General features: G+C 39.5%; 1 protein-coding gene across 4 annotated transcripts in view; it reads right to left on the reverse strand.

The window, feature by feature from the left end:
• Nucleotides 1-22,943, reverse strand: part of cacna1db (calcium voltage-gated channel subunit alpha1 Db) — a 154,582-nt gene that overhangs the window by 127,167 nt on the left and 4,472 nt on the right. For all 4 annotated transcript variants that reach the window (XM_088440821.1, XM_088440811.1, XM_088440796.1 and 1 more), the window contains exons 2-3: nucleotides 21,015-21,438; nucleotides 19,328-19,433 (exon numbers count right to left, since the gene is read on the reverse strand). In XM_088440821.1, coding sequence (XP_088296947.1) covers nucleotides 19,328-19,433; nucleotides 21,015-21,438 — 530 coding nt within the window. The remainder of the gene's footprint in view (nucleotides 1-19,327; nucleotides 19,434-21,014; nucleotides 21,439-22,943) is intronic.

The following is a 22,943-nucleotide window of genomic DNA, read 5'->3' on the forward strand; positions in this document are numbered from 1 at the left end:
GTGCTCAGTCTGTTTGAGTAAAACAAATGAAAATTGGTCAGAATATCATTAAGACATGGAATATTAAGGTTTTAAAATTTTACGACATTTCGATAATGGGCGTAGTCTGCACGCCACCTCAAAGTCAGATGACTCGCCAAAACGAAAAAAGTGGCTGTAATTGGCCCCAAAATGGCCTTATGAGTGGAAAATAGCCTCTCACTCCCGGCCCGTTTGACCTAGAGCTCCAAAAATTTGTAGCCTTATGTAGGACCTCGAGCCCTACAAAAAAGTCAGCGCGAGCCATATGCTCAGATGTACAGAAAGAGAGTTATGAATTTTTGAATGTGCACTTTTGGCCCATTTTTGCTCATTTGCAGGTCCCGAACTGCTCCTTTTTTCTCCCAAACGCTTGACCCGATCGCCTTCAAATTTGCTGTGATGTTTTATCTGACTCTGAGGCACAATTGTTCAAATTTTTGTGACGATCCGCCAACAAATATGTTGGGGGCGGGGCTTTATATTATGCCTTTGATGATTACTTTGCCACATGTGAAACAAACCTTTATAACTCAGCTTTACAAGCTTGGAAAAATCTGAAACTTCACAGACACATGGAAACTTAAGCCCTTAACACAAGTGTTTAAAAAAATCTTCAATTGCTTATAAGGCCATCTAGTGGCAAACAAAAATGTCAGTCTGATGTCTCGCCAAAACGAACAAAGTTGCTGTGTTTGGTCCCAGATATTCTTATCTTTTCTAAACTTCATATATTTAATGAGTTTCCAATGCGGAATACACCTATCAACGTATTTTTTGTTATAGTGCGAGCGCCACCTAGTGGCAGCCAAAAATATAGCATTTTTTAAACGTTTTTAAGTGTTTAGCTGAGCCCTTTGAAGTAATATCGCTGAAATTAAGTCCGAAAAGCCTCTAGACAGCCTTGATGACCTCCACCAAATTTTACGAAGTTTCGATAATGGGCGTGGCCTCTACGACCATTTTCATTCCGAAGCTTTATCTGTCCAGTAAAAGTTGCTGTAATTTGACCCAGATGATCTGATCTTCTCACAATTTCACACATTGGATGAAAATATTCTCCTGAACATATCGACAAAAACACATTCCAGTTTAAAGCTAGCGCCACCTAGTGGCTGCAAAAAATGTCATTAGTCGAAAGATTACAGTCAATCCTGTTTGGTTTGACCGACAGCTATGAAACTTTGTAGGCAAATGAAGGACTGCAAGACCTACAAAAAAGTCAATAGAAGTGATGTGCTAGGATGTAGAGAAAAATTGTTATGAATTTTTTCAATGTGCAGTTTTGTCCCATTCTTAGACGTTAGCTGGTCTCAAACTAGTGTCTTTTTCTCTTAAACGATTCACCCCATTACCTTCAACTTTGGCATGAATCATTATCCAACTGAGGGGCACACATAGGCCAAATATCATCAAGATCTCTTGACATAAAAGATGCGGGCCGAGCTTCAAATTATGTTTAATACTTCCTTTGCCGAGAGTGACAAAAATCTTAATAACTCAGCTATGACAGCTTCAAACCATCTGAAACTTTCCTGGCCCTTTAAAAGTAATGCAATAATTTAGCTATGTGATAAACTTTCAAATCATTTACAGCGCCACCCAGTGGCGGACAAAAATCTCATTTTTTATACTTTTATGTACTGTGAAATGCCTGTTTGACTAAATGAACTAAAAAATGGTCAGAAAAGCTATGACACAATGGAACATTAAGGTTCTCAACTTTTATGACTTTTCAATAAAGGGCGTTGCCTCTATGCCAACTCAAAATCCCATGTCTCGCGAAAACGGTAAAAGTTGCTGTAATTGGACCTAGACGATCTGGTATTTTTTAAACTTTGTATATGGGATGGGAGTCCAATGTGAAACACACCTACAAGTCTGATTTTTATCATAGTACGAGCGCCACCTAGTGGCAGCAAAAAATATAGCAAATCCTTAATGTTTTTATGTACTCTGCTGAGCCCCTTGAAGTGATATCCCTTAAATGTTTTCTGAAAAGCCAGTGGCCATGCCTTATGCCCTCCACAAATCACTACGATGTTTCGACAGTGGGTGTGGCCTATATGGCATTGAAAGTCACAAAATTGGAACAATAAAAGCTGCAGTTACTCCACCCACATTGTCCCACCTTGTCTAAATTTTACATATTTGGTAAGAGTCCTGCACTGAAGGGATCTACAACTAATTTTTCATCATTCATAGTCCTTGTTCATACCCCGACCTGTTCATACCCCAACGTGCACAGGTCTGCGAGGGCCCTTTATAGCTGCTTGCAGCTCTAGTTAGGGCCCGAGCAGCTACCGCTGCGAGAGCCCTCTTGTTTTTCTCCAGATTATTATTCTTATTATTATTATTATTATTATTATTTACTGTGCAGCGCTTTTCCATTTTTGAGGGCCTAAACATGCACGAAAAGTCACCAAAATTTGCACATTTGTCGGGCCCGGTGAAAAATTGGATATTTTTGTGTTTTCCAAAAAAATGCAAAAAAAATGGCTCTGCAGCGCCACCTAAGGTCGAAAAAGTTCACCTGGTCCCGGCCCGTTTGACCTAGAGCTACGAAAATTTTTTGGCATATGTAGGACCTAGAGACCTACAAAAAAGTCAGCGCGAGCCATGTGCTCAGATGTACAGAAAAAGAGTTATGATTTTTTGAATGTGCATTTTTGGCCCATTTTTGCACGTTTGCAGGTCCCAAACTGCTCCTTCTTTCTCCTAAACGCTTTACTCAATCACCTTCAAATTTGCTGTGGTCCATATTCACACATAGAGGCACAAGTGGGCAAAATTTGGTGCAGATCCGCTGACATATATGATAGGGGCGTGGCTTCAAATTATGTGTTCAATTTTTCCTTCGCCAAGAGGGACAAAAACCTTAATAACTTTGATATACTAGCTTAAAAAAATCTAAAACTTCATAGACACATGGAAACTTATGTCTTTAACACCTTTAAAAAAAGTTTTTCAAAATACCTACTAGCGCCGCCTAGTGGTTGATTAAAATGTCATTTTTTACACTTTCATGTATGGTGCTCAGTCTGTTTGAGTAAAACAAATGAAAATTGGTCAGAATATCATTAAGACATGGAATAATAGGGTTTTAAAATTTTACGACTTTTCGATAATGGGCGTAGTCTGCACGCCACCTCAAAGTCAGATGACTCGCCAAAACGAAAAAAGTGGCTGTAATTGGCCCCAAAATGGCCTTATGAGTGGAAAATAGCCTCTCACTCCCGGCCCGTTTGACCTAGAGCTCCAAAAATTTGTAGCCTTATGTAGGACCTCGAGCCCTACAAAAAAGTCAGCGCGAGCCATGTGCTCAGATGTACAGAAAGAGAGTTATGAATTTTTGAATGTGCACTTTTGGCCCGTTTTTGCTCATTTGCAGGTCCCGAACTGCTCCTTTTTTCTCCCAAACGCTTGACCCGATCGACTTCAAATTTGCTGTGATGTTTTATGTGACTGTGAGGCACAATTGTTCAAATTTTTGTGATGATCCGCCATCAAATATGTTGGGGGCGGGGCTTTATATTATGCCTTTGATGATTACTTTGCCACATGTGAAACAAACCTTTATAACTCAGCTTTCCAAGCTTAGAAAAATCTGAAACTTCACATACACATGAAGACTTAAGCCCTTAACACAAGTGTTTAAAAAAATCTTCAATTGCTTATAAGGCCATCTAGTGGCAAACAAAAATGTCAGTCTGATGTCTCGCCAAAACGAACAAAGTTGCTGTGTTTGGTCCCAGATGGTCTTATCTTTTCTAAACTTCATATATTTGATGGGTTTCCAATGCGGAATACACCTAACAACGTATTTTTTGTTATAGTGCGAGCGCCACCTAGTGGCAGCCAAAAATATAGCATTTTTTAAACGTTTTTATGTGTTTAGCTGAGCCCTTTGATGTAATATCGCTGAAATTAAATCTGCAAAGCCTCTAGACAGCCCTGCTGACCTCCACCAAATTTTACGAAGTTTCGATAATGGGCGTGGTCTCTACGACCATTTTCATTCCGAAGCTTTATCTGTCCAGTAAAAGTTGCTGTAATTTGACCCAGATGATCTGATCTTCTCACAATTTCACACATTGGATGATAATATTCTCCTGAACATATCGACAAAAATATATTCCAGTTTAAAGCTAGCGCCACCTAGTGGCTGCAAAAAATGTCATTAGTCGAAAGATTACAGTCAATCCTGTTTGGTTTGACCTACAGCTATGAAACTTTGTAGGCAAATGTAGGACTGCAAGACCTACAAAAAAGTCAATAGAAGTGATGTGCTAAGATGTACAGAAAAATTGTTATGAATTTTTTTAATGTGCAGTTTTGTCCCATTCTTAGACATTAGCTGGTCTCAAACTAGTGCCTTTTTCTCTTAAACGATTCACCCCATTACCTTCAACTTTGGCATGAATCATTATCCAACTGAGGGGCACACATAGTCCAAATATCGTGAAGATCTCTTGACATAAAAGATGGGGGCGGAGCTTCAAATTATGTTTAATACTTCCTTTGCCAAGAGTGACAAAAATCTTAATAACTCAGCTATGACAGCTTCAAACCATCTGAAACTTTCCTGGGCCTTTAAAAGTAATGCAATAATACAGCTATGTGATAAACTTTCAAATCATTTACAGCGCCACCCAGTGGCGGACAAAAATCTCATTTTTTATACTTTTATGTACTGTGAAATGCCTGTTTGACTAAATGAACTAAAACATGGTCAGAAAAGCTATGACACATTGGAACATTAAGGTTCTCAACTCTTATGACTTTTCATTAAAGGGCGTGGCCTCTATGCCAACTCAAAATCCGATGTCTCGCGAAAACGGTAAAAGTTGCTGTAATTGAACCTAGACGATCTTATATTTTTAAAACTTCATATATGGGATGGGAGTCCAATGTGAAACACACCTACAAGCCTATTTTTTAATCATAGTACGAGCGCCACCTAGTGGCACCAAAAAATATAGCAAATCCTTAATGTTTTTATGTAGTCTGCTGAGCCCCTTGAAGTGACATCCCTTAAATGTTTTTTGAAAAGCCAGTGGCCATGCCTTATGCCCTCCACAAATCAGTACGATGTTTCGACAGTGAATGTGGCCTATGTTGCATTGAAAGTCACAAAATTGGAACAAAAAAAGCTGCAGTTACTCCACCCACATTGTCCCACCTTGTCTAAATTTTACATATTTGGTAAGAGTCCTGCACTGAAGTCATCTACAACTACTTTTTCATCGTTCATAGTCCTTGTTCATACCCCGACCTGTTAATACCCCAACGTGCACAGGTCTGCGAGGGCCCTTTATAGCTGCTTGCAGCTCTAGTTAGGGCCCGAGCAGCTACCGCTGCGAGAGCCCTCTTGTTTTTCTCCAGATTATTATTCTTATTATTATTATTCTTATTATTATTAGGGCCCGAGCAGCTACCGCTGCGAGAGCCCTCTTGTTTTTCTCCAGATTATTATTCTTATTATTATTAGGGCCCGAGCAGCTACCGCTGCGAGAGCCCTCTTGTTTTTCTCCAGATTATTATTCTTCTTCTTCTTATTATTATTATTAGGGCCCGAGCAGCTACCGCTGCGAGAGCCCTCTTGTTTTTCTCCAGATTATTATTATTATTATTATTAGGGCCCGAGCAGCTACCGCTGCGAGAGCCCTCTTGTTTTTCTCCAGATTATTATTATTATTATTATTATTATTATTATTATTATTATTATTTACTGTGCAGCGCTTTTCCAATTTTGAGGGCCTAAACATGCACGAAAAGTCACCAAAATTTGCACATTTGTCGGGCCCGGTGAAAAATTGGATAATTTTGTGTTTCCCAAAACAATGCAAAAAAAATGGCTCTGCAGCGCCACCTAAGGTTGAAAAAGTGCACCTGGTCCCGGCCCGTTTGACCTAGAGCTACGAAAATTTTTAGGCATATGTAGGACCTAGAGACCTACAAAAAAGTCAGCGCGAGCCATGTGCTCAGATGTACAGAAAAAGAGTTATGATTTTTTGAATGTGCATTTTTGGCCCATTTTTGCACGTTTGCAGGTCCCAAACTGCTCTTTGTTTCTCCTAAACGCTTTACTCAATCACCTTCAAATTTGCTGTGGTCAATATTCACACATAGGGGCACAAGTGGGCAAAATTTGGTGCAGATCCGCTGACATATATGATAGGGGCGTGGCTTCAAATTATGTGTTCAATTTTTCCTTCGCCAAGAGTGACATAAACCTTAATAACTTTGATGTACTAGCTTAAAAAAATCTAAAACTTCATAGACACATGGAAACTTATGTCTTTAACACCTTTGAAAAAAGTTTTTTTAAATACCTACTAGCGCCACTTAGTGGTTGATTAAAATGTCATTTTTTACACTTTCATGTATTGTGCTCAGTCTGTTTGAGTAAAACAAATGAAAATTGGTCAGAATATCATTAAGACATGGAATATTAAGGTTTTAAAATTTTACGACTTTTCGATAATGGGCATAGTCTGCACGCCACCTCAAAGTCAGATGACTCGCCAAAACGAAAAAAGTGGCTGAAATTGGCCCCAAAATGGCCTTATGAGTGGAAAATAGCCTCTCACTCCCGGCCCGTTTGACCTAAAGCTACAAAAATTTGTAGCCTTATGTAGGACCTCGAGCCCTACAAAAAAGTCAGCGCGAGCCATATGCTCAGATGTATAGAAAGAGAGTTATGAATTTTTGAATGTGCACTTTTGGCCCGTTTTTGCTCATTTGCAGGTCCCGAACTGCTCCTTTTTTCTCCCAAACGCTTGACCCGATCGACTTCAAATTTGCTGTGATGTTTTATCTGACTGTGAGGCACAATTGTTCAAATTTTTGTGACGATCTGCCAACAAATATGTTGGGGGCGGGGCTTTATATTATGCCTTTGATGATTACTTTGCCACATGTGAAACAAACCTTTATAACTCAGCTTTACAAGCTTAGAAAAATCTGAAACTTCACAGACACATGGAGACTCAAGCCCTTAACACAAGTGGTTAAACAAATCTTCAATTGCTTGTGAGGCCATCTAGTGGCAAACAAAAATGTCAGTCTGATGTCTCGCCAAAACGAACAAAGTTGCTGTGTTTGGTCCCAGATAGTCTTATCTTTTCTAAACATTACATATTTGATGGATTTCCAATGCAGATTACACCTATCAACGTATTTTTTGCTATAGTGCGAGCGCCACCTAGTGGCAGCCAAAAATATAGCATTTTTTAAACGTTTTTATGTGTTTAGCTGAGCCCTTTGAAGTAATATCGCTGAAATTAAGTCTGAAAAGCCTCTAGACAGCCTTGCTGACCTCCACCAAATTTTACGAAGTTTCGATAATGGGTGTGGCCTCTACGGCCATTTTCATTCCGAAGCTTTATCTGTCCAGTAAAAGTTGCTGTAATTTGACCCAGATGATCTGATCTTCTCACAATTTCACACATTGGATGAAAATCTGTTCCTGAAGATATCGACAAACATATATTCCAGTTTAAAGCTAGCGCCACCTAGTGGCTGCAAAAAATGTCATTAGTCGAAAGATTGGAGTTATTCCTGTTTGGTTTGACCTAACACTATAAAAGTTTTTAGGCATATGTAGGATTGTAAGACCTACAAAAAAGTCAATAGAAGTGATGTGCTAAGATGTACAGAATAATTTTTATGATTTTTTTTTATGTGCAATTTTGCCCCATTCTTAGACATTAGCCGGTCTAAATCTAGTGCCTTTTTCTCTTAAACGGTTTACCCGATTAACTTCTACGTTGGCATGGACTATTAGCAGATATAGCGGCACAAATCTCCCAAAAATTGTGAAGATCCCATGACTTGTAAGATGTGGGCGGAGCTTCAAATTGTTTTGAATATTTTCTTCGCCAAGAGTGACAAAAACCTTAATAACTCAGCTGTTTCTGCTTCAAATCATGTGAAACACTTGCAGGGAGTTTAAAAGTCATGCCCTAATACAGCTATGTGATAAACATCCAAATCATTTACAGCGCCACCTAGTGGCGGACAAAAATCTAATTTTTTACACTCTCATGTACTGTGCAATGTCTGTTTGACTACATGAACTCAAAAATGGTCAGAAAAGCTATGACACATTGGAACATTAAGGTTCTCAACTTTTATGACTTTTCATTAAAGTGCGTGGCCTCTATGCCAACTCAAAATCTGATGTCTCGCGAAAACGGTAAAAGTTGCTGTAATTGGACCTAGATGATCTGATGTTTGCAAAACTTCATATATGGGATGGGAGTCCAATGTGAAACACACCTACAAGCCTATTTTTTATCATAGTACGAGCGCCACCTAGTGGCAGCAAAATATATAGCAAATCCTTAATGTTTTTATGTACTCTGCTGAGCCCCTTGAAGTGATATCCCTTAAATGTTTTCTGAAAAGCCAGTGGCCATGCCTTATGCCCCCCACAAATCAGTACAATGTTTCGACAGTGGGTGTGGCCTATATGGCATTGAAAGTCACAAAATTGGAACAATAAAAGCTGCAGTAACTCCACACACATTGTCCCACCTTGTCTAAATTTTACATATTTGGTAATAGTCCTGCACTGAAGTCATCTACAACTACTTTTTCATCGTTCATAGTCCTTGTTCATACCCCGACCTGTTCATACCTCAACGTGCACAGGTCTGCGAGGGCCCTTTATAGCTGCTTGCAGCTCTAGTTATTATTATTATTATTTACTGTGCAGCGCTTTTCCATTTTTGAGGGCCTAAACATGCACGAAAAGTCACCAAAATTTGCACATTTGTCGGGCCCGGTGAAAAATTGGATATTTTTGTGTTTCCCAAAACAATGCAAAAAAAATGGCTCTGCAGCGCCACCTAAGGTCGATAAAGTATACCTGGTCCCGGCCCGTTTGACCTAGAGCTACGAAAATTTTTAGGCATATGTAGGACCTAGAGACCTACAAAAAAGTCAGCGCGAGCCATGTGCTCAGATGTACAGAAAAAGAGTTATGAATTTTTGAATGTGCATTTTTTGCCCATTTTTGCACGTTTGCAGGTCCCAAACTGCTCCTTGTTTCTCCTAAACACTTTACTCAATCGCCTTCAAATTTGCTGTGGTCCATATTCACACATAGGGGCACAAGTGGGCAAAATTTGGTGCAGATCCGCTGACATATATGATAGGGGCGTGGCTTCAAATTATGTGTTCAATTTTTCCTTCGCCAAGATGGACAAAAACCTTAATAACTTTGATGTACTAGCTTAAAAAAATCTAAAACTTCATAGACACATGGAAACTTATGTCTTTAAAACCTTTAAAAAAAGTTTTTTTAAAAACCTACTAGCGCCGCCTAGTGGTTGATTAAAATGTCATTTTTTACACTTTCATGTATTGTGCTCAGTCTGTTTGAGTAAAACAAATGAAAATTGGTCAGAAAATCATTAAGACATGGAATATTAAGGTTTTAAAATTTTACGACTTTTCGATAATGGGCGTAGTCTGCACGCCACCTCAAAGTCAGATGACTCGCCAAAACGAAAAAAGTGGCTGTAATTGGCCCCAAAATGGCCTTATGAGTGGAAAATAGCCTCTTACTCCCGGCCCATTTGACCTAGAGCTACAAAAGTTTGTAGCCTTATGTAGGACCTCGAGCCCTACAAAAAAGTCAGCGCGAGCCATATGCTCAGATGTACAGAAAGAGAGTTATGAATTTTTGAATGTGCACTTTTGGCCCGTTTTTGCTCATTTGCAGGTCCCGAACTGCTCCTTTTTTCTCCCAAACGCTTGACCCGATCGACTTCAAATTTGCTGTGATGTTTTATCTGACTGTGAGGCACAATTGTTCTAATTTTCGTGATGATCCGCCATCAAATATGTTGGGGGCGGGGCTTCATATTATGCCTTTGATGATTACTTTGCCACATGTGAAACAAACCTTTATAAATACTCAGCTTTACAAGCTTAGAAAAATCTGAAACTTCACATACACATGAAGACTTAAGCCCTTAACACAAGTGTTTAAAAAAATCTTCAATTGCTTATAAGGCCATCTAGTGGCAAACAAAAATGTCAGTCTGATGTCTCGCCAAAACGAACAAAGTTGCAGTGTTTGGTCCCAGATGGTCTTATCGTTTCTAAACTTCATATATTTGATGGGTTTCCAATGCGGAATACACCTATCAACGTATTTTTTGTTATAGTGCGAGCGCCACCTAGTGGCAGCCAAAAATATAGCATTTTTTAAACGTTTTTATGTGTTTAGCTGAGCCCTTTGAAGTAATATCGCTGAAATTAAGTCTGCAAAGCCTCTAGACAGCCTTGCTGACCTCCACCAAATTTTACGAAGTTTCGATAATGGGCGTGGCCTCTACGACCATTTTCAATCCGAAGCTTTATCTGTCCAGTAAAAGTTGCTGTAATTTGACCCAGATGATCTGATCTTCTCACAATTTCACACATTGGATGAAAATATTCTCCTGAACATATCGACAAAAATATATTCCAGTTTAAAGCTAGCGCCACCTAGTGGCTGCAAAAAATGTCATTAGTCGAAAGATTACAGTCAATCCTGTTTGGTTTGACCTAGAGCTATGAAACTTTGTAGGCAAATGAAGGACTGCAAGACCTACAAAAAAGTCAATAGAAGTGATGTGCTAGGATGTACAGAAAAATTGTTATGATTTTTTTTAATGTGCAGTTTTGTCCCATTCTTAGACATTAGCTGGTCTCAAACTAGTGCCTTTTTCTCTTAAACGATTCACCCCATTACCTTCAACTTTGGCATGAATCATTATCCAACTGAGGGGCACACATAGTCCAAATATCGTGAAGATCTCTTGACATAAAAAATTGGGGCGGAGCTTCAAATTATGTTTAATATTTCCTTCGCCAAGAGTGACAAAAATCTTAATAACTCAGCTATGACAGCTGACAAGTGATGTGCTAGGATGTACAGAAAAATTGTTATGAATTTTTTTAATGTGCAGTTTTGTCCCATTCTTAGACATTAGCTGGTCTCAAACTAGTGCCTTTTTCTCTTAAAAGATTCACCCCATTACCTTCTACTTTGGCATGCATCATTATCCAACTGAGGGGCACACATAGGCCAAATATCATGAAGATCTCTTGACATAAAAGATGGGGGCGGAGCTTCAAATTATGTTTAATATTTCCTTCGCCAAGAGTGACAAAAATCTTAACTCAGCTGTGACAGCTTCAAACCATCTGAAACTTTCCTGGGACTTTAAAAGTCATGCAATAATACAGCTATGTGATAAACTTTCAAATCATTTACAGCGCCACCCAGTGGCGGACAACAATCTCATTTTTTATACTTTTATGTACTGTGAAATGCCTGTTTGACTAAAAGAACTCAAAAATGGTCAGAAAAGCTATGACACATTGGAACATTAAGGTTCTCAACTTTTATGACTTTTCAATAAAGGGCGTGGCCTCTATGCCAACTCAAAATCAAATGTCTCGCGAAAACGGTAAAAGTTGCTGTAATTGGACCTAGACGATCTGATTTTTTTAAAACTTCATATATGGGATGGGAGTCCAATGTGAAACACACCTACAAGCCTATTTTTTATCATAGTACGAGCGCCACCTAGTGGCAGCAAAAAATATAGCAAATCCTTAATGTTTTTATGTACTCTGCTGAGCCCCTTGAAGTGATATCCCTTAAATGTTTTCTGAAAAGCCAGTGGCCATGCCTTATGCACTCCACAAATCAGTACGATGTTTCGACAGTGGGTGTGGCCTATATGGCATTGAAAGTCACAAAATTGGATCAATAAAAGCTTCAGTAACTCCACCCACATTGTCCCACCTTGTCTCAATTTTACATATTTTGTAAGAGTCCTGCACTGAAGTCATCTACAACTACTTTTTCATCATTCATAGTCCTTGTTCATACCCCGACCTGTTCATACCCCAACGTGCACAGGTCTGCGAGGGCCCTTTATAGCTGCTTGCAGCTCTAGTTAGGGCCCGAGCAGCTACCGCTGCGAGAGCCCTCTTGTTTTTCTCCAGATTATTATTATTATTATTATTATTATTATTATTATTTACTGTGCAGCGCTTTTCCATTTTTGAGGGCCTAAACATGCACGAAAAGTCACCAAAATTTGCACATTTGTCGGGCCTGGTGAAAAATTGGATATTTTTGTGTTTCCCAAAACAATGCAAAAAAAATGGCTCTGCAGCGCCACCTAAGGTTGAAAAAGTGCACCTGGTCCCGGCCCGTTTGACCTAGAGCTACGAAAATTTTTAGCCATATGTAGGACCTACAGACCTACAAAAAAGTCAGCGCGAGCCATGTGCTCAGATGTACAGAAAAAGAGTTATGATTTTTTGAATGTGCATTTTTGGCCCATTTTTGCACGTTTGCAGGTCCCAAACTGCTCTTTGTTTCTCCTAAACGCTTTACTCAATCGCCTTCAAATTTGCTGTGGTCAATATTCACACATAGGGGCACAAGTGGGCAAAATTTGGTGCAGATCCGCTGGCATATATGATAGGGGCGTGGCTTCAAATTATGTGTTCAATTTTTCCTTCGCCAACAGGGACAAAAACCTTAATAACTTTGATGTACTAGCTTAAAAAAATCTAAAACTTCATAGACACATGGAAACTTATGTCTTTAACACCTTTAAAAAAAGTTTTTTTAAATACCTACTAGCGCCGCCTAGTGGTTGATTAAAATGTCATTTTTTACACTTTCATGTATTGTGCTCAGTCTGTTTGAGTAAAACAAATGAAAATTGGTCAGAATATCATTAATACATGGATTATTAAGGTTTTAAAATTTTACGACTTTTCGATAATGGGCGTAGTCTGCACGCCACCTCAAAGTCAGATGACTCGCCAAAACGAAAAAAGTGGCTGTAATTGGCCCCAAAATGGCCTTATGATTGGAAAATAGCCTCTCACTCCCGGCCCGTTTAACCTAGAGCTCCAAAAATTTGTAGCCTCATGTAGGACCTCGAGCCCTACAAAAAAGTCAGCGCGAGCCATGTGCTCAGATGTACAGAAAGAGAGTTATGAATTTTTGAATGTGCACTTTTGGCCCGTTTTTGCTCATTTGCAGGTCCCGAACTGCTCCTTTTTTCTCCCAAACCCTTGACCTGATCGACTTCAAATTTGCTGTGATGTTTTATCTGACTGTGAGGCACAATTGTTCAAATTTTTGTGATGATCCGCCATCAAATATGTTGGGGGCGGGGCTTTATATTATGCCTTTGATGATTACTTTGCCACATGTGAAACAAACCTTTATAACTCAGCTTTACAAGCTTGGAAAAATCTGAAAATTCACAGAAACATGAAGACTCAAGCCCTTAACACAAGTGTTTAAAAAAATCTTCAATTGCTTATAAAGCCATCTAGTGGCAAACAAAAATGTCCGTCTGATGTCTCGCCAAAACGAACAAAGTTGCTGTGTTTGGTCCCAGAAGGGCTTATCTTTTCTAAACTTCATATATTTGATGGGTTTTCAATGCGGAATACACCTATTAACGTATTTTTTGTTATAGTGCGAGCGCCACCTAGTGGCAGCCAAAAATATAGCATTTTTTAAACATTTTTATGTGTTTAGCTGAGCCCTTTGAAGTAATATCGCTGAAATTAAGTCTGAAAAGCCTCTAGACAGCCCTGCTGACCTCCACCAAATTTTACGAAGTTTCGATAATGGGTGTGGCCTCTACGGCCATTTTCATTCCGAAGCTTTATCTGTCCAGTAAAAGTTGCTGTAATTTTACCCAGATGATCTGATCTTCTCACAATTTCACACATTGGATGAAAATATTCTCCTGAACATATCGACAAAAATATATTCCAGTTTAAAGCTAGCGCCACCTAGTGGCTGCAAAAAATGTCATTAGTCGAACGATTACAGTCAATCCTGTTTGGTTTGACCTACAGCTATGAAACTTTGTAGGCAAATGAATGACTAAATGCCCTACAAAAAAGTCAATACAAGTGATGTGCTAGGATGTACAGAAAAATTGTTATGAATTTTTTTAATGTGCAGTTTTGTCCCATTCTTAGACATTAGCTGGTCTCAAACTAGTGCCTTTTTCTCTTAAATGATTCACCCCATTACCTTCAACTTTGGCATGAATCATTATCCAACTGAGGGGCACACATAGTCCAAATATCGTGAAGATCTCTTGACATAAAAGATGGGGGCGGAGCTTCAAATTATGTTTAATACTTCCTTTGCCAAGAGTAACAAAAATCTTAATAACTCAGCTATGACAGCTTCAAACCATCTGAAACTTTCCTGGGCCTTTCAAAGTAATGCAATAATACAGCTATGTGATAAACTTTCAAATCATTTACAGCGCCACCCAGTGGCGGACAAATATATCATTTTTTATACTTTTATGTACTGTGAAATGCCTGTTTGACTAAATGAACTAAAAAATGGTCAGAAAAGCTATGACACATTGGAACATTAAGGTTCTCAACTTTTATGACTTTTCATTAAAGGGTGTGGCCTCTATGCAAACTCAAAGTCTGATGTCTCCCCAAAACGGTAAAAGTTGCTGTAATTGGACCTAGATGATCTGATGTTTGCAAAACTTCATATATGGGATGGGAGTCCAATGTGAAACACACCTACAAGCCTATTTTTTATCATAGTACGAGCGCCACCTAGTGGCAGCAAAACATATAGCAAATCCTTAATGTTTTTATGTACTCTGCTGAGCCCCTTGAAGTGATATATCCCTTAAATGTTTTCTGAAAAGCCAGTGGCCATAACTTATGCCCCCCACAAATCAGTACAATGTTTCGACAGTGGGTGTGGCCTATATGGCATTGAAAGTCACAAAATTTGAACAATAAAAGCTGCAGTAACTCCACACACATTGTCCGACCTTGTCTAAATTTTACATATTTGGTAATAGTCCTGCACTGAAGTGATCTACAACAAATTTTTCATCATTCATAGTCCTTGTTCATACCCCGACCTGTTCATACCCCAACGTGCACAGGTCTGCGAGGGCCCTTTATAGCTGCTTGCAGCTCTAGTTATTATTATTATTTACTGTGCAGCGCTTTTCCATTTTTGAGGGCCTAAACATGCACGAAAAGTCACCAAAATTTGCACATTTGTCGGGCCCGGTGAAAAATTGGATATTTTTGTGTTTCCCAAAACAATGCAAAAAAAATGGCTCTGCAGCGCCACCTAAGGTCGAAAAAGTGCACCTGGTCCCGGCCCATTTGACCTAGAGCTACGAAAATTTTTAGCCATATGTAGGACCTAGAGACCTACAAAAAAGTCAGCGCGAGCCATGTGCTCAGATGTACAGAAAAAGAGTTATGAATTTTTGAATGTGCATTTTTGGCCCATTTTTGCACGTTTGCAGGTCCCAAACTGCTCCTTGTTTCTCCCAAACGCTTTACTCAATCGCCTTCACATTTGCTGTGGTCCATATTCACACATAGGGGCACAAGTGGGCAAAATTTGGTGCAGATCCGCTGACATATATGATAGGGGCGTGGCTTCAAATTATGTGTTCAATTTTTCCTTCGCCAAGAGTGACAAAAACCTTAATAACTTTGATGTACTAGCTTAAAAAAATCTAAAACTTCATAGACACATGGAAACTTATGTCTTTAACACCTTTAAAAAAAGTTTTTTTAAATACCTACTAGCGCCGCCTAGTGGTTGATTAAAATGTCATTTTTTACACTTTCATGTATTGTGCTCAGTCTGTTTGAGTAAAACAAGTGAAAATTGGTCAGAATATCATTAAAACATGGAATATTAAGATTTTAAAATTTTATGACTTTTCGATAATGGGCGTGGTCTGCACGCCACTTCAAAGTCAGACGACTCGCCAAAACGAAAAAAGTGGCTGTAATTGGCCCCAAAATGGCCTTATGAGTGGAAAATAGCCTCTCACTCCCGGCCCGTTTGACCTAGAGCTCCAAAAATTTGTAGTCTTATGTAGGACCTCGAGCCCTACAAAAAAGTCAGCGCGAGCCATATGCTCAGATGTACAGAAAGAGAGTTATGAATTTTTGAATGTGCACTTTTGGCCCGTTTTTGCTCATTTGCAGGTCCCGAACTGCTCCTTTTTTCTCCCAAACGCTTGACCCGATCGACTTCGAATTTGCTGTGATGTTTTATCTGACTGTGAGGCACAATTGTTCAAATTTTCGGGATGATCCGCCATCAAATATGTTGGGGGCGGGGCTTCATATTATGCCTTTGATGATTACTTTGCCACATGTGAAACAAACCTTTATAACTCAGCTTTACAAGCTTAGAAAAATCTGAAACTTCACATACACATGAAGACTTAAGCCCTTAACACAAGTGTTTAAAAAAATCTTCAATTGCTTATAAGGCCATCTAGTGGCAAACAAAAATGTCAGTCTGATGTCTCGCCAAAACGAACAAAGTTGCTGTGTTTGGTCCCAGATGGTCTTATCTTGTCTAAACTTCATATATTTGATGGGTTTCCAATGCGGATTACACCTATCAACGTATTTTTTGTTATAGTGCGAGTGCCACTTAGTGGCAGCCAAAAATATAGCATTTTTTAAACGTTTTTATGTGTTTAGCTGAGCCCTTTGAAGTAATATCGCTGAAATTAAGTCTGAAAAGCCTCTAGACAGCCTTGCTGACCTCCACCAAATTTTACGAAGTTTCGATAATGGGCGTGGCCTCAACGACCATTTTCATTCCGAAACTTTATCTGTCCAGTAAAAGTTGCTGTAATTTGACCCAGATGATCTGATCTTCTCACAATTTCACACATTGGATGAAAATATTCTCCTAAACATATCGACAAACATATATTCCAGTTTAAAGCTAGCGCCACCTAGTGGCTGCAAAAAATGTCATTAGTCGAAAGATTACAGTCAATCCTGTTTGGTTTGACCTACAGCTATGAAACTTTGTAGGCAAATGAAGGACTGCAAGACCTACAAAAAAGTCAATAGAAGTGATGTGCTAGGATGTACAGAAAAATTGTTATGAATTTTTTTAATGTGCAGTTTTGTCCCATTCTTAGACGTTAGCTGGTCTCAAACTAGTGTCTTTTTCTCTTAAAAGATTCACCCCATTACCTTCAACTTTGGCATGAATCATTATCCAACTGAGGGGCACACATAGGCCAAATATCGTGAAGATCTCTTGACATAAAAGATGGGGGCAGAGCTTCAAATTATGTTTAATACTTCCTTCGCCAAGAGTGACAAAAATCTTAATAACTCAGCTATGACAGCTTCAAACCATCTGAAACTTTCCTGGGACTTTAAACGTCATGCAATAATACAGCTATGTGATAAACTTTCAAATCATTTACAGTGCCACCCAGTGGCGGAAAAAAATCTCATTTTTTATACTTTTATGTACTGTGAAATGCCTGTTTGACTAAATGAACTCAAAAATGGTCAGAAAAGCTATGACACATTGGAACATTAAGGTTCTCAACTTTTATGACTTTTCATTAAAGGGCTTGACCTCTATGCCAACTCAAAATCCGATGTCTCGCGAAAACGGTAAAAGTTGCTGTAATTGGACCTAGACGATCTTATATTTTTAAAACTTCATATATGGGATGGGAGTCCAATGTGAAACACACCTACAAGCCTATTTTTTAATCATAGTACGAGCGCCACCTAGTGGCAGCAAAAAATATAGCAAATCCTTAATGTTTTTATGTACTCTGCTGAGCCCCTTGAAGTGACATCCCTTAAATGTTTTTTGAAAAGCCAGTGGCCATGCCTTATGCCCTCCACAAATCAGTACGATGTTTCGACAGTCAATGTGGCCTATATCGCATTGAAAGTCACAAAATTGGAACAATAAAAGCTGCAGTAACTCCACCCACATTGTCCCACCTTGTCTAAATTTTACATATTTGGTAAGAGTCCTGCACTGAAGTCATCTACAACTACTTTTTCATCGTTCATAGTCCTTGTTCATACCCCGACCTGTTAATACCCCAACGTGCACAGGTCTGCGAGGGCCCTTTATAGCTGCTTGCAGCTCTAGTGTTTTTATTGTCTTTGCATTATCCCTTGATATGTTCTACTAATGTTTGCTTGTTGTTCAGAATGGCTGTTTTATATATTTTGTACTAAGGTATTGCAATTAAAAAAAACGTTCTACTTTGAACTATATCATGTAAAAGTCGTATAAACTTGTTAGCACTGGTAATAAGCTGCGGTAGCTAACTTACAGTGGTACAGAGGCTGAAACAAAATGAAGAAACAAAGTGAAGAAAGTGGACATGATTGGCTGCAGCAGTCAACGAGTATGAGTCACATAGAGAGCAGGGTCACGCTGCAGGCTGCAAATTGCTTGTTAAGGCAAACGATGCGCAAGGAGAAAAAAACTTAGTGGTTTCGTCAGATTTGGACGCTTTTAAATATATTGCTATCGTGGTTATCGGTCCATCTCTAGTCTGACATTAAAATGTCAATTCTTGTGTCCCAAAGTATCATGTGGAAAATGCACACCATTCACTTTTCCTCACACTGCGCTTTGTGTTGGGATGAGCGCAGACACAGATAAGTGAGTAATCCCCATCTGTTGAGCTAGCATCCAACGTTTATGTTTTCCACAGAAACACGCTAACACCTCCTGCAAAGCTTAATGAAGAAAGGAAACACTGAATGAAAGGACATGTATAAACTATCTTGCCTTGCTAATTATAAAATATTATTCAAATGGTTTAAAAAAATCGTAACTTGCTAAGGGGGAGTGGGGCATTTTTTTCCACGAGAATTGTTCTTGTCATATGTCCAGTAAATACTTGTGGATAAAAAATTACATTTTAAACCATATGAAGTTCTAATTTCCTTTTAAAACCCTTGAGAACCCAAGAACCCTTTTCTCCTAACAAAATATAACTAGAAACTGACATTTGGACTTGCTACAGTGCACAGGTGTCAAACTCAAGGCCCGTGGTCCAGATCCGGCCCACCACATCATTTTAGGTGGCCCTCAAAATGCTACTCATGACTTCAAGTTCTTGGCTGAAATACCAAATTTGCAAGTTGCCATCAACTTTTACACACGTTTTTGATACCAATATCCCTTTTGAGCAGTTTTAGCAGTCAATTTCAAAATATGTAAATGTGTGATTATCATACTGAAAGTTTGACTTTACAGTCACAACGGCTCTCTGACAGAATCTACGATTACATACAATGTGGCCCATGATAAAAATGACCTTGACATCCATGCCTTAAAATAAGAAGTCCACATTTCTATGGTTGGATGCAAAAAGTAGTGCTTGATTGGCAATCCAAAATGGCCCCTAAAGGCTAATAAGCATGCATACTTTCAAGTTTGACTTACCAGCTCTTGGTTGGTTGAATTGGAGTCATCTCCAGGAAAAGGGATGTAGATGGCTAAGGCCACACAGTTGGCAAAAATAGACATCAATATGAATATATCAAAGGGTCTGAAAGTCAAATTGTTAAAGAAGACCTGACCACAATTTAAGTGCTGAAAAATAGAAGAGGAACAAGAATTGCGGTCCACTGAGGTAGGCCAAAATCTACTTAGAACCAGTCAAAAGATAGACTTTAAAAACTTTAAAACAACAATTTCAAATGTATTTTTCTTTTTCAAAACTGGCCAAAATAAATGAGAACAAAATCATTTGTCAATCATAAAATATTAACACTACTATTAATCATAAAAAAAATATCTTTTTTTTTTTAAATTAAAAAAAAATCAGCTCATTTTTATATCTGGCGAAATCATCTCACGGGCCGGATCAAATACATTTCAAAAATCGTCCTGCAGGCCGTATGTTTTACAGCCCTGGCCAAGATTAAAAAAAAATGTAAAATGACGTCTTACGGATTGAATGAGTTCATTTGTCAGCTACATCCTTTTTAACATACAATTAATACTTTAACAAGCTTATTTTGCCCACAGCCTCAGGTAACACCGGTTCAGCCTACGACTGTCAAGTGACCGATAGGTGAGTGATGATTGACTGTTACCGGAGCCTAAGCGCAGGCGATATTTTTTTCAGTTGACGGCATTAAAGGCAATGTGTTTTTCACAGAAGTGGGCAACTTAATTTTTTTGCTAGTCCAACATTCGTCATTTGTCAGAGCCCCACCCCATTTGTGTCATTGTTAGAACGTCATTTTTTCAAGTCAGACAAAACTGTAATCGTGGGTCCGATAGTGCATTTTTTTTCTGGTCTGTCATTCGTCAGTCGGGGGTCTACCTCTGCACACATGACACACTGCACTCATACTAATTATTTTTTCTGTTTTTTGTTCTTACGCTTAAAATTAAAACCATGTCTGTAGTTTTACACTTATGTTGCAAACGAAAGACAACACCGTAATATAAGTGGAACATGTAAACAAAGCCAGCTAATGGGTTTAATCCTGGGCTATAATATACCATAATAATATAATATATTATACCAGGTGCGATTAGCAATCATATCCACTGGATGGCATAATCATGCCTCACTTGATACTCAAATGCTGAATGTCTATTCTAATTTATAACTGCATTTAAAACAATAATTGTTGACGCTTTTCAAAATATTTTCATGCAAATTTCTCTACATTTTATCTGTCACATACACTATTAAACAGTATTGCTCAAGTTGAATTTACAAAAACACGTCTTTAATTAAGGAATTAAAAAACTTGGATCTTGCATTTCCTGGCCAAGAGCCAAGCCAAGAGACAGAATGCAAATTTGTTCTGCACCCAATGGTTACTTGGAAGAGCTACAGTATTACTTGGAGAGGGTGATTGGGCGGTCCGTCGGCAAAACAGTCGTCTATCAGTGCTGACCAAGCGTCCACCTCTGGTTTTTTAAGGTGCATATTAAAAGTAATATTGTAGTTATCCAATTTTCCCGAGGAAAAATATAAACTTTTTCCACTGCAAATGTCAAAATAAAGTAATTTTTGCATGAGCTACGAAAGCAAAGGTAATTGAGATTTGGGTAGGAATTGGGGCTTTGGACTGGAAAGGGGCAAATGCAGGTGGGGATGGGAGGATACTTCCACTCCACCAGGCTGATGCAGGCCCTGCGAACGGGGTTGTCCAGGGTGAGGCAGAAAAGCACTCGGGGCGGCTTGCCATTGGCCGAGCCACCCTGTTTCTTGCTCTTGGCATACTGCTGCCTCTTCCTCTGCGCAGGCAAGTCGGCGGTGTCCGCCATGCGCCGAGGGTTCCCCTCGGGGTGGGTGCCGTCGCCCCGCGCTCGGCGGGCAGCATCCACGGCTGCGTGCCAGGCCAGGACCGGGCCCAGGCCCGGCGGGCTGGCGGCCCCGGGTCCCTGGAGGAGGCCGCGGGACGAGCCCGCGGGCCTGCCGCTGCTAGCGGGCGGGTCTGGGGCCTCATTGGCTTGACTTTGACTTTGCGGCCAGAGGCCCGAGGCATCAGCCGAGGAGTTGCTCCTTTTCTCGCCACCGTACCGTGGCCCTAAAAGCACAAAATACATCGTTGACATGCTGAGCCCAAACGCCAGGTGTCATCTCATCTCCAAAATGCTACCTTGAAGCACTCAAGGTGCTTGAAATAAGCATACGCCTCCTTTCCCAGTTTTAGCTAGTGGTGGCAGCGCTATCTGAAGTCTTTTTGCAAGCTTGTCATACATATAGGACTGGTCACTCCAATCAAATCCATTCATTTGTCATTGTGAAACTCAACCATTTCAAGATGATCTGAACGCAAACACTGTTCCGAGGAAAAGCTTCCAACAAAAAGCTAGCTCAGGCTATTGCTAATAAACAATATGATTAAATATAAATATACAGTGAGCCCGCGGTTTACGAACTCCCTTTTTTATGAATTTTTCATCTTACGAACGTGGACCGCGGTGTTTTTTGTCCCCCTCTTACGCACAAACCTTTCGTCTTACGAACAATCCAACATGCCGGTCAATGTGTCCGCACTATTTTTTTCGCTTTGCTGCATCAACAAAATTCACTATTCTCGCATGTCACAGAAACAATGATATGCTATTGGTCTTATAAAGTCACAGTCACGGTCTCAGTCACGGAGATGCCGATATGCTATTGGTCGATTAAGGTCACGGTCTCAGTCACGGAGATGCCGATATGCTATTGGTCGGCGCCACGTCAATCACAGAAATGCCGATATGCTATTGGCCGAACGCCTTCATCTAGCTTGATGCCACAGTTGGTCGGTGTGTTGAGAAGACTTTGCAAACTTTATCTGTTAGACATGACTTCTAAAATTGCTAGTGGCGGTAAAGAAAGAAGTAAGAGAATGATGACAATAGAAACAAAGCAGGAGATAATAAAAAAATACGAAGGAGGCGAACGCATAGTTAACCTTGCTTGTGAGTATCGCCGTAACCGCTCGGCAATCTTCTAAGGGCAAGAATTTCCTTGCCAGGGGACGGACCTCGGTCAACAACAAAATGGAGAGGCTTCTTCTATTATGGATTAAAGAGAAGGAATCGTCCGTGATAGGTTCTCCTTTGAAAAAAGTTATCGTTTAAGAAAAAAAATAAATAAATTCTGCGGGTTTGTCTCTGCTCCCCTCCGCCTCCACCCACCACCAGCTCAAGTCACGCCCCAAAGGTGAATGCCATTTTTCCTTTGTATATTTATGTTATTTAATTTAACTGTACAGTAGATTATGTTATTAATTTTTAATATGTGCAAGTCGTAATGTTTTTACCAAGGTTTTTGCACGCATTCACTAATTAACATAGGTTTGGATTGCCCGTCACACGAGCAATTCGAGTTACGAGCATAGCCGCTGAACGGATTAAGTATATTCATTAAATAACTAATATTACTTAGTTTGTTGAGAATTTGTTCTCAGGACTGGTTATCTGCACCAAGACTCCGGTGAAAGAGTACGCAAGTCATCACGTTGCACTTCACATTTGTTTTGGCTCATGTATGGTGTATCATGTAGTATCTGTTGAATAATAAATCAACAACAATGGTAAA

This window comes from Hippichthys cyanospilos, chromosome 2 (genome assembly GCF_059441005.1).
Source record: "Hippichthys cyanospilos isolate Australia breed blue-spotted pipefish chromosome 2, RoL_Hcya_1.0, whole genome shotgun sequence".
Classification (NCBI taxonomy): Eukaryota; Metazoa; Chordata; class Actinopteri; order Syngnathiformes; family Syngnathidae; genus Hippichthys; species Hippichthys cyanospilos.